Source organism: Amblyomma maculatum, chromosome 3 (genome assembly GCF_055883805.1).
Source record: "Amblyomma maculatum isolate TAMU_Amacu chromosome 3, ASM5588380v1, whole genome shotgun sequence".
Lineage (NCBI taxonomy): Eukaryota > Metazoa > Arthropoda > Arachnida > Ixodida > Ixodidae > Amblyomma > Amblyomma maculatum.
The window spans coordinates 116,520,571-116,534,484 of NC_139346.1; the positions used below are offsets into that span (position 1 = coordinate 116,520,571).

The window sequence follows — 13,914 nt, forward strand, 5'->3', positions numbered from 1 at the left end:
CATGAAGAACTTCGGCAACTACTGCCGATAAGAAGGCCGTCCCGCGGTCACTTAGGAGTACCCGAGGAGCGCCATGACGTAATACAATTGATCGCAAAAAGAAATTTGCTACTTCTTGAGCGGAACCAGTTGGTACAGGTGCTGTCTCAGCATAGCGTGTAAGGTGGTCGACAGCTGTTATGATCCAATGGTTACCCCCATCGGAGAGAGGTAGGGGACCATATAAGTCGATGCCGACTACGTCGAATGGCGTGGCGGGACAGGGAACAGGTTGTAGAAGGCCAGCGGGTGAAGAAGTCGACCGTTTGCGACGTTGGCATAGAGGGCAGGATGCGACGTATTTGGCAACGCTGGACGATAGGCCAGGCCAAAAGAATCGTTTTTTCACGCGGTCGTAGGTTTTGTCAACCCCAAGGTGACCTGCAGTAGCGTCATCGTGGAGAGCCGCCAGTATACGTTGACGAAGCACACGCGGCACGACTGGTATCCAGCGAGTTCCATCAGGGCAATACACGAAGCGGAGTAGGATGCCATCTTCGAGCTTGAAATTGCGAAGTTGTCTGCGAAGCCGAGCATTGGGTGGGTCCGAAGCGCCAATAAGGCGGTCGATGATGGGACGGCAGTAGGCATCGGCTAATTGCTGTGAGCGGAGAGCGTGTTTGTTCTCTGAGTCGTCAAATGAAACTGTTGTGATATACGTCGGGGAAAGAGATGGTCGGCTGTGGTCATAGGTGGAAATGTATTGGGAAGACAAACAGCAAGCCGATTCTGAAAGTGGACAGCGAGAAAGAGCGTCGGCGTCTTGGTGTTGGCGACCCGATTTATAAATGACGTCAAAATTGTATTCCTGCAGGCGTAGAATCCAACGGCCAAGTCGGCCTGTCAAATTTTTGAGCGAAGACAACCAGCAAAGAGCATGGTGATCGGTCACAACTGTGAAGTGCCGACCGTATAGGTAAGGGCGAAACTTTTGGACAGCCCAGACGACGGCAAGGCACTCCTGTTCGGTAATAGTGTAGTTTTTCTCAGCTGGAGTCATAGTCCGACTGGCGAAGGCAATCACTTTCTCACGAGAAGTTGCATCGCGCTGCAGAAGTACAGCGCCAAGACCGATACCACTGGCATCAGTGTGCAGGATGGTTGGAGCGCTGTCACTGAAGTGGCCAAGGACAGGGTCTGATGTGAGGGCGTGCTTCAGGTTATTAAAAGCAGCTTCGCACTGTTCAGTCCACACGAAAGGGCTGCGTGCTTTAAGTAGTTGATGAAGTGGAGCAGCAATACTTGCAAAATTCTTTATAAAACGCCGGAAATAAGACGCCAGGCCGAGAAAACTGCGCAATTCTGTAGTTCGTTGTGGACGAGCAAATTTCAAGACCGCGACGATTTTTTCAGGGTCTGGACGAATGCCGTCATAGCTGACTAGATGTCCCAATATTTTAATTTGCTTCTGTGCAAAGTGGCACTTCTTGGTGTTGAGCTGAAGGCCCGCTGAAGCGAGACACGTGAGGACCTCATCCAGGCGCGTGAGATGGTCGTTAAAAGTTGACGAAAAGATGACAATGTCATCCAAGTAACATAAACAGGTTCTCCATTTTAGGCCACGAAGCACAGTATCGATCATCCTTTCAAATGTCGCTGGTGCGTTACAAAGTCCGAAAGGCATAACATTAAATTCGTAAAGGCCATCGGGAGTTGCGAAAGCGGTTTTTTCTTTATCGTCCTCCTGCATAGGTATTTGCCAATAACCTGAGCGGAGGTCCAAAGTCGAGAAATATTCGGCGCCTTGGAGAGAGTCAAGGGCGTCATCAATTCTTGGCATTGGGTATACATCTTTGCGGGTAATTTTGTTGAGTGCGCGGTAATCAACACAAAAGCGTACCGAGCCGTCCTTTTTTTTAACTAACACTACTGGGGAGGACCATGGACTTGTCGAGGGACGAATAATATTGCGATGGAGCATGTCATTCACATTTTCTTCAATTACCTTTCGTTCAGAGAGGGACACCCGATAAGGCCGTCGGCGAACGATAGAGTTACCTTCAGTAATGATGCGATGGTGCGCAACACTTGTCCGTCCCAGTGGTGGGGAAGTGGCATCAAAAATGGCTTGGTGTTGTCGAAGCAATGTCAGCAGTTCTTGGCGTTGGTTCGGCGTGAGGTTAGGATTAATAGTCTTTGTGAGAACAGAAAGAGAGACGTCTGTCGAAACGCGGTGCTGAGGCTGAGGGGCGGTGAGCACCAACAAGGACAAAGGCTGAACATCCACCTTGCAGGGGAGAGAAGTTCCTTTTCGGAGCACGAGGGATTCACGTGAAGTGTTAGTGGCCGCTACTGTCGCTGAGCCGTTGCAGAACCTCACAAGACTAGACGGGAAGGCGATACCGCGTTCAAGATGACGATAAGATGGTGCGATGAGTACGTCCCCGTCAGCGATGTGGTCAGAAACAACGGTAAGCAGTTTTTCGCACTGAGGAGGCAGAACAGTATCAGCGGCGGCAACGAGGGGATGATGTCGTTCAGAAACTTCACATGAAAAATCGCTGTCTGTCATATGGATAACACGGTCGCCACAAGAAATTAAGGCCGAAGCGGTTGACAAAAAATCCCATCCAAAAATCATCAGATGCGCACATGGAGAGAGCACAGCAAACTGCACATGATGGCGGACGCCGTCAATAACAACTCGGACGGTGCACTTTGCTAAAGGGCGCAAAGGGACGTCGTTGGCTCCACGGAGTTCAGGCCCATCATATGGTGTGGTAACTTTTCGCAAACGGTAGCACAAATCAGCGTGAATGACAGAAATTGCAGCCCCTGTATCAATCAATGCTTCAACCGGTAATCCTTCAGCGAAAACAGAAATCACATTATACGGGCGATCTGGAGGACTTTTGGTAAGTTCGCAGACTGCAGTTTGACCTCCGGAAACTGCAACGCTTAGTTTTCCGGATGGCGGGCAGAGAGAGTAGTTGCGGGTCGGAGAGGGGAAACTGAGCGGCGGTATGGGGATATGGACCGACGTCGGGATGCATGGGTTCCACGAGGCTCAGACGAGGATTCTGGAGGTGGGGATGATCTTCGAGGTGAGCTTGGAGTAAACCGGCGTTGATAATATGACGTTGGAGGGATGTCACTTTCAAAGGTATCGTAACCACGGCGCTCATTCTGGAGGCGGCGACGACAGACGCGGGATATATGTCCTCGAATGCCACAGTAATAGCAAATTGGTCGGGAGGGGCGCCAAGGTGCGTAATAGGGTGGCGCAGGTTGAGCCGTCGCTATTGCATTGACGTGATTGTAGGTTGGTGCCGGTCGAGGCGGGGGAACTAAAGGAGGGGGGGATGCTGCGACGTGCGCGTAAGTCGGTACTGAGCGGGGTGCCGGAGGGCCAGATGTCATAGGTTCGGTGATTGTTGCCAGCTCTTCTTTGATGATGCTGCGGAGACCTGCGTCATTAGATGTTGCGGAAGAGTGATCGCACCCGTGTCGACAGACAGGCTTGAGGGCCTGGAGCTCCTCGCGGATGATGGCTCGAATAAGTGCCCGCAGGTCGAGATCAGCATAGGTCGGGCCAGTAGCGTTGGCGGGCTGCAATCGGGAAGACTGCAGCTGCTCGATGCGTTGGCAGGTCGTAATAATGGAATCAATAGTTGAAGGATTCTGAGCAACTAGGATGTTATATGCCGTAGAATTGATTCCTTTCAAGACGTGGTGTACTCGTTCATGTTCCGCCATGGTGGGACTAATACGCCGGCAGAGTGCAAGTATGGCCTCTATGTAAGACGCATATGACTCATCAGGATCTTGACGGCGTGAAGCGAGCTTGGTCTTCGCGATCTCAGTCCGAACTGCCGGGTCGGCGAAGTACTGTCGGAACTGCTGTTTGAAGGTGGTCCAGTTAGTTGTGTGGGGCTCGCGGTTGATGAACCAAGTCCTGGCGACCTCAATAAGGTAGAAAGAGATGTTGAGAAATTTCAGAGCATCGTCCCACCGGTTGTAGGCACTGCAGCGTTCGTAGGTGTCAAGCCAGTCATCGACGTCTTCGTCGCGACGACCAGCGAACAGCGGCGGGTCGCGCTGTCGTGTGGGCACAGTCGGAGGGGGTGGTGCAGCCGAGGTAGAGGGTTCGGCTTGTTCGTGGGTACTGTCGGTAGACATAGCGATGGCGGCAGTTGCCAAACGGCGACCGGAACATAGCTCCAGCGAGAGGCAGGGCCCAAGGCAGCAAGGGGATCAAATTTCGCCTCCACCACTTGTAAAAGAAGGCTAGGTCGAGACGGCGAGGTCGTGACGACAAGGACAGCGAAGCCTTGTCTAGCGTTTTAATCCGATCACGAACCCAAGCGCGCGCCGGGGTGCCGGCGCCGCGGGACGATGATGATGGTATGTACAAATGAAAGAAGAAGATCATGGCATGTACAAATGAAAGAAGGTCCACAGAAGGCTCACAATATATATATAATATTGTTTTCTGCCCGTTTGGTCTGTGTAAGCAGCAGCTAAGACGTTGTAAGATGGCTGTTATAGAGCGTGTCATCATAAGCGCCGGTTCCTAGCTCGAGTCCACAATGCACAGTGCACTGTTAGAGTGCGGCTTCTCTAATCGACAACAAGGCATGGACTGAGAGCGTGTGTTATACTTAAACACCTACGGTACCTTGTGTCATAAGGCAGTCGCCGGGAGGGGTGTCTTGGTGCCAGAAATACCCACTCAAGTGTTGTAAGCGAAGCATCCCCCCCCCCCTTCCCTCCCCCTCCTAACCTTCTTTCGGGCATTTGGTTTTTTTCTAGCAATGGCGTTGAAAACCACCGGAAAAATATTTCTGGCTATTTTACGGGTGTATCCTACAGCTGCATGGGTTTGAAACTAACTAACGCAGCCACATCTATTGCTTATATTTTAACGATTAGATATACTGTATTAAGTCTGTACAACATCAAGAATAAAAACAAAATGGCCTCGATACGGCGCAGAGAACCACTGAGGGGACTGCCATTTTTTATTCTGAATGCAGAGAATCGAACTCAGCTCATGGGGAGCAATCCGCAATCATGGTGGTTGCGAGGTTGTAGGTTCTTGGAAAGAAGAAACAACTAAAGTTAATTATTATTAGTTTTTATTTTAGCGTCTGTATTTTGCGCAGACAAACCATATACCACTGTGATTAGACTGAAAATTTTTCCTTCACGTGATTTCGGAATCGCACTTAAGTCGAAAACACGATATCGATAAACCTCTGCTTGGCTGGTCAGCAGGCAGCACACGTTGTTCTGAAGCACTATACCGCTCCCCAGCGGTAGGTATATGGATACTATTGGCAAGAGACGCCAGACACTACCTAACGTAATCCTCTGCATCTGCATCGCATCGAGCGTCGCTGGAGGCCGGCGCACTGTTGCAAAATTGAAGAATCGGGACTGAAGCTGGTACGACTAACGTCGGTTCGTGACGCACGCCTTGTTCCATTAGTCTGTAGGATTCTAAGCCCCTGACTTGACGTGCATAGTCAGTGCATCACAAACTAACAGTCGACGCAACGCGCCAGACATGTTTCCTGATACCGTCCTTTTTTTTATTTGCCGCCGCTCTACAGCAGCGCACCGAGGCTCACGGCAATCCGCAAAGCGAATTGAGGCCCCCTTACACCTTCAAAGCTTCCCGGCGCAGAATCACTTTCCATTGTCTCACATTCAGAAACAAACGAGAACAAACGAGAGTGTAGCAGCGCCTGTAATGATGGCTGCCTGCAGAACAAGAAAATTAAAGAAAAGGGAAGTTAACTGCTGCTGCTTTGAAACAACCTCGGCCCGAGGAACAGGGCGTATGTTGCTCGCAGAGACGTGCACGCGGGATTGTGCCAACCCGCCTGAGAAATTTTCGTGCTAGCTTCGTTGGAACGATAGAAACGGTAACACACAGTTTCGAAACTGCTCTCCGTATACGCGCAGTAGAATGTTTAATGCGCCCCCTTTGTCTGCTGGCCGTGTCGACAAGTACAATGTTTCTTGCGCAGCGCCGCGTGTGACTTGGTTTAAAATTGCTAATAATGCCTTACTGTGCATGAGTTTTATTATCAGCTGACATAATGCAATGAGGCGCATTAACTGTCGCTTTAGAATACAGTCTAGTGAAGGTTGAAAGGGGAATCTTCCATTCCCAACCAGCGGCCACAAAAATTTTATTTGTAAATGCGCTGGTTCATGGTCGACTGGCGCATGAGTCCAGGAGAATCATCGCATGATTTCATATTTAAGGACGTGCACAACTGGTTTTGGCTGCTAAACCACCTTGATGATTGGCCGATTTCACCGACGAAATTGTTTTTAGTGAGAATTTGTCTTTGAAATTTGTAGATTTTAGATATATTTTAGCGACTTTTCGGTATCCTTCACAGCGTTCAGATTTGGTTTGGTTGTTTCGGAACACTTATGTCGAAATCTCGCCAACGTCATAAATAGAGAGTGTCAGTAACTGACGGGCATTGCGCTGTTGCCTTTGATGAGTTGTCCTTTCCTTCTGTGCAGGTCAGACGCTGGTTGGTGTTCGATACCGAAGAAATTGTGTTTAAGTGGCACAGAAAGGCGTGAACGTCTTTCTGTGCCACTTAGCGCGATTTCTTCTGTAGGACGTTGTGGCTGCTACCAGAGCCATGTGAAAATACACTCACCTTCATAGGACTTGGATATTCTACGAATATAAATTATTATACTAATATGACTGATGGGAACTTGGCCTAGACAAATGGAATGCACGTGCACGCACACAACGCATACTCAAGTGTTCGTGCGAGCTCACAGCGTTTCGAGGAGGTCTGTTGATAATATCTTGAATATTTAAAACTAGCTCTTTTCAGTAAAAATTGTGATTTCTTCATGACATTAGTGTCGGCGGTGATACACATTTGAAAATATGCAAGAATGTCATATGTTTTACTGCAAGCCTATGGTAATGTATTTTTCTTTTTGAAACGAAAGCGAATATACTCTACTCAACAAAATTGAACATTTAAGATAGCCTGTTGTAACAGATGCATCGATTTGTATATTTACCGAATCTCGACTCTCGTCCATTGGACAGAGTCACACTTTGGGGCTTTCCGGGAGCGGTAAATGAAAACACACAAGCTCCGTGGCCATGGAGCGCAATAAGTGCAAGCGCACTTCATTTCGGCGGGGCGCCTGTTAGGCTGCACCTTCTGCGGCACCCACGCCAAAACGGCTTGAGGGTGTGGTGTATGCCGCTATGTAGAAGCAACCGGAAAGGCGGTAAGCAGTAGTTAAGCCATTCATTATCGCCTTCCTGGTTGTCTAGCTGGCAGCAGCAGACCGGGGACCATTGCGTTATTTTTTCCCTGCGCCGACTGACGCGCGTTGTGTGCATATACAGGGCACACAGCCACACCCCCAGTCCAAGCTGCGCATCCATATATAACCGGGCAGCTTGGATTTATAACATTGCGGAGAGCCCAAATTCTTGGTGCTAAAACTAGTGATGGTACAGTTTTCATAATAACTTTTTTTAAAAAAAAAAGAATCTATACCATGTATACGGCTATTGGTTACCGATGGAGTGCCTAAACTTAGCACTTAAAAGAGGTAGCTATTAACTTCTAGATAATTATCTAACAAGTTAACTCGTGTAATCAGAATTGTGATGTTTGCCACCGTTGATGCTGTTAGCAAAGCAAAAAAACCTTTCTTCAAGTGAAAAAAAAAAATAATTTTTCCCCCATCCTCCTCCTCCTCCCAAAACGTAGACCACAAAGTTATCATCCTATACCGCCTTCCTTAAATTTTACAAGTTGCATGTGGTAAACGCTATATAAGTCTTCACCCATAAAATAAAAATAATTTATTTTCGTAAACACATTTTTTTTTTTCCGAAAGGCTTTTCTCGTTCTCTCCGAGAAGCGGTACGTTAATAATGTCGGCATTAGCCGTTTCCTTAAGCGTGCTGGCTAACTGCCTTTGTTCAATTGGAACCGCTGTTGCTCACTGTTATTAGACCCTTTACTTGGGACGATGCCGAATGGAGTGCCCGCATGGGTATTATATCACCCACAATGATGTAACACCAGATTTGGCAGAAACAAGTCCCTAACAAATTTATGCTACTCAGAAGAAGCCGTGTGGTTCGGCCTTGGCAGCTATATAGTAACGGCACAACTGGAGAATGCCTGCTTTGCACCCATAAGGAAGCTTTGGCAATTTCCAGCGGAAAGCACTGCTTACTGTAAAAACAAAAGCTCATTTTGTTTGCATTGCGACCGGAATTCAGCTTTCGTATAATATTTAGTCAGTGGTACTGCGGTGTGGGATCAGAATTTTCGTGAGTCAACAATGAGTATACAGCAGATTCAAAGAACTGATCAACATGCAACCGCAGAGGCTGCCTCAGTCTTGTTGACTGGACCTACTCCCTTCGCTTTTGGGCTCACCGCGATCAGGCGGTGTCAAGGGGGTCAAGGAGGTAAGAGGTCGTCGTTCACCGTGCGATGGTGGAACGATGTCAGCGGTCTAAATCGAGCTTCAGGATTTCCTTTATTTTTCGCCACCCAGACAGGGATGCTGGCCGTTCTGCGCACCCTCACTCAACGTCTCTATCCCCGGACAGTTCCGGAAGAGAGTCGGCTGTCGGAAGAAGTAAAGGAAGTGCGGAAAGTCGGCGTCAGTAGACGACGCGGGCCTTCTATTTTACGTCCACTCTTCGGCATCGCACGGTCACACATGTCAGCGGGGTAAAACTTGTTCGTTTTCTTTATGTTTATATATTGGGCCATTGTATTGGCTTACCTGGTCAGTGAATAAAAAGAAATTTGTATCTATCACAGCTCGCGTATTCAGCTCAGTATCAATAATAGAAGAACCTGCATGTAGCGTTAAGCCTAAACAGGGAATGAGTGCAAAGAAAACACAACTTGAACTGTGCTTAAAAAGGACTGGGAGAGACAACAAGGACTGAGCACTTTCGATCTCCTCTCGAGGATCTGTGTTGACTTTACATTGGCTCCGGGCTTCTACTAAATTCCCGAATATTTTCGCGACTGCCTTCTCATCGATACTGAGGGAAGCTTAACCGGGGAGCGAGGTGGGGAGCGAGAAAGGGGAGTAAACTTGAGACCACCCAGAGGCTTGTGCTCCTTCCATAATCGTAGGTTCTATCCGCGCTTTATTTATGGACTTGTTTTCGGAAACTAGGCGTGCCGTTCGGACAGCGCGTGAACGAGATTACGATCTATTGCAAAAACAAACGACCGAAGAGGGGGTAGGGTGGTGGGGGGGGGGGGGGGGGGGTTATTTAGTGGTTTTGGTGCTGAAGTTGGGGAGCAAAGCGAAAATAAATAAAAACACTCTGCGGCTGTGCATTTATAGGTTCGAAAGTTTGTCGAGAAACCGCGACAGTAGGAAAGCAAAATACTTGCGTGACTATTTATACGAGCGTTTAGACAGCGTTTACGTTTGAATAAAGGAAATACAAGGCTTAACGCAGAGTAACGCGCGAAACCCTCTTGAGCGGTTTGATCATGCCTATTTTTTGCGCTTGGTAATTGCGTAAAGCCCTGAGCGCAGGAAGCAGGACTGTAAACAGCGTCAACGCTCTGCAAAAAAGAGCAGGAAATGAGGCGAACGATGTGGTCGTGCAGTGAGCCGGAAAATGTACATGCACAGAAAAGCAAAAGAGCCAGGCGTATATGGCTAATCGTACCACATTAGGAAAAAAAAAAAAGAGCATAGGACAATAAGTTATCTCTAACACCAAAGGAAAAGCTTCGCTGGCTTTAAAAAGTGCACTCATTTAAGTATGTGCTGAAGGAAGTAAGGCCTGCAAGCAATAGTCAAGAACCTTCTTTAAAGCGCGGACGCTTGTACGAGGGACGCTTGTAGACATTTTGTAGTCGATGTGCATGTGGGAAAACTTATTGAATACGAGCAGTTCTATATCCACCGAAAAAAAAAAAAGATGGGCGAGAACAGCACATTGGGCCAACAACGCAGAAAGTTTAGGATACTGCTTCAACTCAAGCTCATGGACTACGCGAACTAGTCGAGAGTGGTTTCTAAAAGTTTGCTTGGCTCCATTGATCCCCTACTAGAGGCTTTTGTGCAGTTATGCCTTAAAAGTAAACGCTTACGCAGTTGAAGACTTTGGCGCAACCAGAAACTAGTTTAATAATGGCAAGGATTTATTGATCGCGATGAATCATGTCAGTGCTACTGCATTGGGAACATCTACGACACATTATTAGCACGAAGTTTATAGAAACAGCCAGAGATGGTACAATGCTCAACCTTTGATCCTTCCTGGGAATAGTATCTGTTCCTTGGGAAGATAGCATAGCTTGCTTTGCCATCGAATAAGTCATAGTTTTTTTCATAGCTTATAAGTTCGTTCTTTTAAGGGAGGGCTGCTTAACGTACCATACGTTTTTTCACATACTTTCATCGATTGTGGGCGCGTTATCGCAGGGTTTTCAAAGCACCACGTTTGGTTTCACTTCGACGAAATAAGAACTAGAGGATATTTTTGCGTTTTTATGGGCCGCATAAGCACATCACTGCTAGGTAGCAAGCACTTAGTTTAACTTAATATCACAGGGTTACAGAACGGCTAGGTAAATAATGATGACGATGAGGACTTGGTGCAAGGAACTGCATACACGTAGACATGCACGTGGTTTTATATTCCCTGTTTCCTATGTTCTCATCCCATGGGTTGGAGCTGAGCGCCAGGCTTAGGAAAAAGCTTGTAAACATTACAAAATTGCTTGATGCCCACTGAGAGAAATGGGTGCACTGGAAGGTGGTTGACCACGAGTGTGTGAGCTTCTGTGTGACCTGTGTAATAAACACGCCGCAGGTGCTGTGCTGTTGGCTTGTGGCGGGAACCAGCGGCCAGCGGTATCAGCAGCACGACCGACAAGAACGGGTGACCCCAGCAGGAAGGCCGCAGCAACAGGAGCAGTACTACCAGGACGCCCTGCCCAAATCGGCGCCAGCCATCCCTCGCTACTACCCTCCGGCGCCTGTGCACTACGTGAGCATCGGCGAGCGGCTCGACGGGCAATACAAGTTCGGCTACGACTCCGGGAATGGGCCGGCGGGGCAGAGCTACCGCCAGGAGTTCCGGTTGCCCGACGGCAGCATCCGGGGCTCCTACGGCTACGTGGACTCCCGGGGCCACATGCGCAAGGTGCACTACAGTGCGGGCAAGAGGGGCTTCGTCATCCTCAAGGACGAACGCATCCTGGACAAGGAGCCCCCCAAGGAAGGGCTCCTTGTAACCGACGCCGCGCTCCTCGCGACCACGCCCGTACCGCCCAAGGTCCTGAGCCCTGCCTGTTGCGACTCTGTTGTGCGGACAGTGGCGATGTGACATACCTCGGAGAACTTGCAGTGTTTATTTGAAGAGATTTATGGCAAAACATACAAAGAGACCAAACACAGATCTTCGGCTCAAGCAAGCTATCCAAATCGGTGTCATTGTACATATTTAAGGAACTGCAAGCTCTCGTAAAAGTAGATACCATAGTGAGCGGGTACAATGACTGAGTTAGGGGGAGAAACCGATTATGAATTATAATAAGCTTTAACGCTCTTGATTGCATAACCAGCAGTCTGTTTGGGGGCAGACAAGTTGCTCGTAAAGACCTGACGGGTAGTCCTGACCAGGCTCGTGGTTAAAGAAACTGCTATATAAAATGCCCAATATTACAATTTCAGCATGCATTTTATATTGATGTAATGAATTTTCAGGCGGATATATCCTCATATATATTGGAAAATGTTAGAGGCTTGGTAATGTAGAAAATGAAAAAGAACCGACGAAAAGCCTCACTGCGCTTTACAGGAGTTACTAGATTTTTTACAAGAGGCTTTGTCAGATGAAAAGCTCTTGTCGAAACGTGGTATAGTGCACTGAGTCTTTTCCTCGACCATTGTTCATTTTGATTTGTGCTCTGCAAGAATCTCATGTTCCAGAACTTTTCCTATCCTTACACCGAATAGATATATCCAGGCTTCGTTTCCGACATAGCCTCTATAACTGATCTGTTCAATCCAAATCTTTGCTCGAGTGCTCTTATTCGACAGCCATATTAGAGTAGTTCGGTGCAGATTGCGGCATTCCTTGTGCTTCGAATACTCTTCCTCCCGGCAGTCTCCAGCTTCTCGCCAAAATTAAGTTCGCGTAATTCAACGACGCAAAAATTTCAGGTTCGATCACATTCAGAGAGGAATGCAGATGCATTTTCAGTGAGATGAACGCTTTTAGAATTAGTTCCTGCCACATATTCACAAAATTAGCATCAAACATCTCCGTATTTTGTATCTTATAAGCTTGTCTGCGTCATGCTATTCGTAGTATTGCAACCACTTAATGCTCTAGACATGCAGCCTATTATTAAACGTATTGACTGGAGCGCGATATAAAGAGCCTTGTGTTGAAGGTTGACCTCTGTCTCTGTTGCGAAGGAAATCGATTGTATTGGACAAAAGATGTATGCAAGGAAAGTCTCGTACGTTTCTCGACTTGCACTGAAACGACCGCTTTAGTTTCAGTGCATATCGCTTCCCTCTAGAGGGCATTCTTTCACTCCCGCTGTGCTGCATGAATCAATTTACTAGATTTCGTATCTATTCCCCTCTCGGCCAAGCGTTGTCAAGCGATTCTTCATTCTCACAACCCACTAAGTAATTTAGTCATCACAAAATGGTGACACCATTGAAGTTTCACTTATGAAAGCCTTCGTGCACCTATTACCACTGCCACTGCTATGATGGCGTAATCGTCGCTAGACAGCGGTGCGTACCTAACATTACAGCAAGACACATGCGGAGTAAAATAGCGTTTGACAATAATTGGTCATGATTCTATGGTGGTCTTTTACTTCACGAACCAGTCAAAGAAGTAAATAAAATCGATATTTTAAACGTTTCTTCCTGTACAACTATTCAGCACCTGAATTTAGGGACTTACGATTGCATTGCCGCTGAGATGTATCGCGTGTGGTCATATTGACAGGCAGAGCATCACTGTGGACTTACGTTGCGTACTACTATAGCATCTACTTTAAAAGCCGAATGCTCTGCCTGTAGCGGCTACTTATTTCACTTTCCACTTGCCCCGTACAGGTGGATGACGTGCCTGCGCAAGAACTGCTGCCTAGGGCACCGCAGTTCCAGGAGGAGAGCCGCCAGGTTGAGACGCAACAGGCGCCCCAAGCCACTGCAGGGGCACCCGTGCCATTGCCTTCCAAGTCAGCGCAGGAGATCCAGGCCGAATACTATCGCAGCCAGCTTTACGCCGCGCCCACTGTGAACAGGCAGCAGTACGCGGAGCCTGAGGCCGCTGCGGCCACGCCGCAGCCCTCCGAGGAACCACCGCAGCAGCCGCAGAAGCCTAAGGCCTCCAGGGCTCGACCGCACAGGAGGAGGTACGGGGAATATCGTCATCGCCAAGTGTACGCCCAGCCTCCCGTCGTAAATAGAATGCTGCTTTCGTACAACATCGGCACTGGATATTATTAAGGGGTTTTCAGAAACTCACACTTTTCGCAGTCCACAATCTTCTCAACCCTCGATAGTCGTAATTAAGTCCACCGAGAAGTTGGGAAACCGCCTAGGCAGTTTACTGCTTACCGTCCCTCAACACTGCATGGCGTCAGCTATTTGCGAACATTACACCAAAGCGATGACATCTACATTGTACAAGGACATCATCCCGCACATTTTGTGGTCATTGGCTATGTGATATAACCATAGTCCTACATTTTAACTTTGCAGTGCGGCCAAGCTAATTCCCTTTCTAATCTGCTTAGCCATGGACAAAGCTGTAACTTTCGTTACGATTTTTTTTCTCTTCATGATATTCTGTACCTAAAGTTTTATTAACTGGCATCCCTTGTTTTTTAATTC

General features: G+C 47.9%; 1 protein-coding gene across 1 annotated transcript in view; it reads left to right on the forward strand.

Moving 5' to 3' along the window:
• Positions 1-13,914, forward strand: part of LOC146195769 (uncharacterized) — a 60,042-nt gene that overhangs the window by 38,784 nt on the left and 7,344 nt on the right. The window contains exons 3-4 of the mRNA XM_084596858.1: positions 10,859-11,323; positions 13,132-13,433. Coding sequence (XP_084452984.1) covers positions 10,859-11,323; positions 13,132-13,433 — 767 coding nt within the window. The remainder of the gene's footprint in view (positions 1-10,858; positions 11,324-13,131; positions 13,434-13,914) is intronic.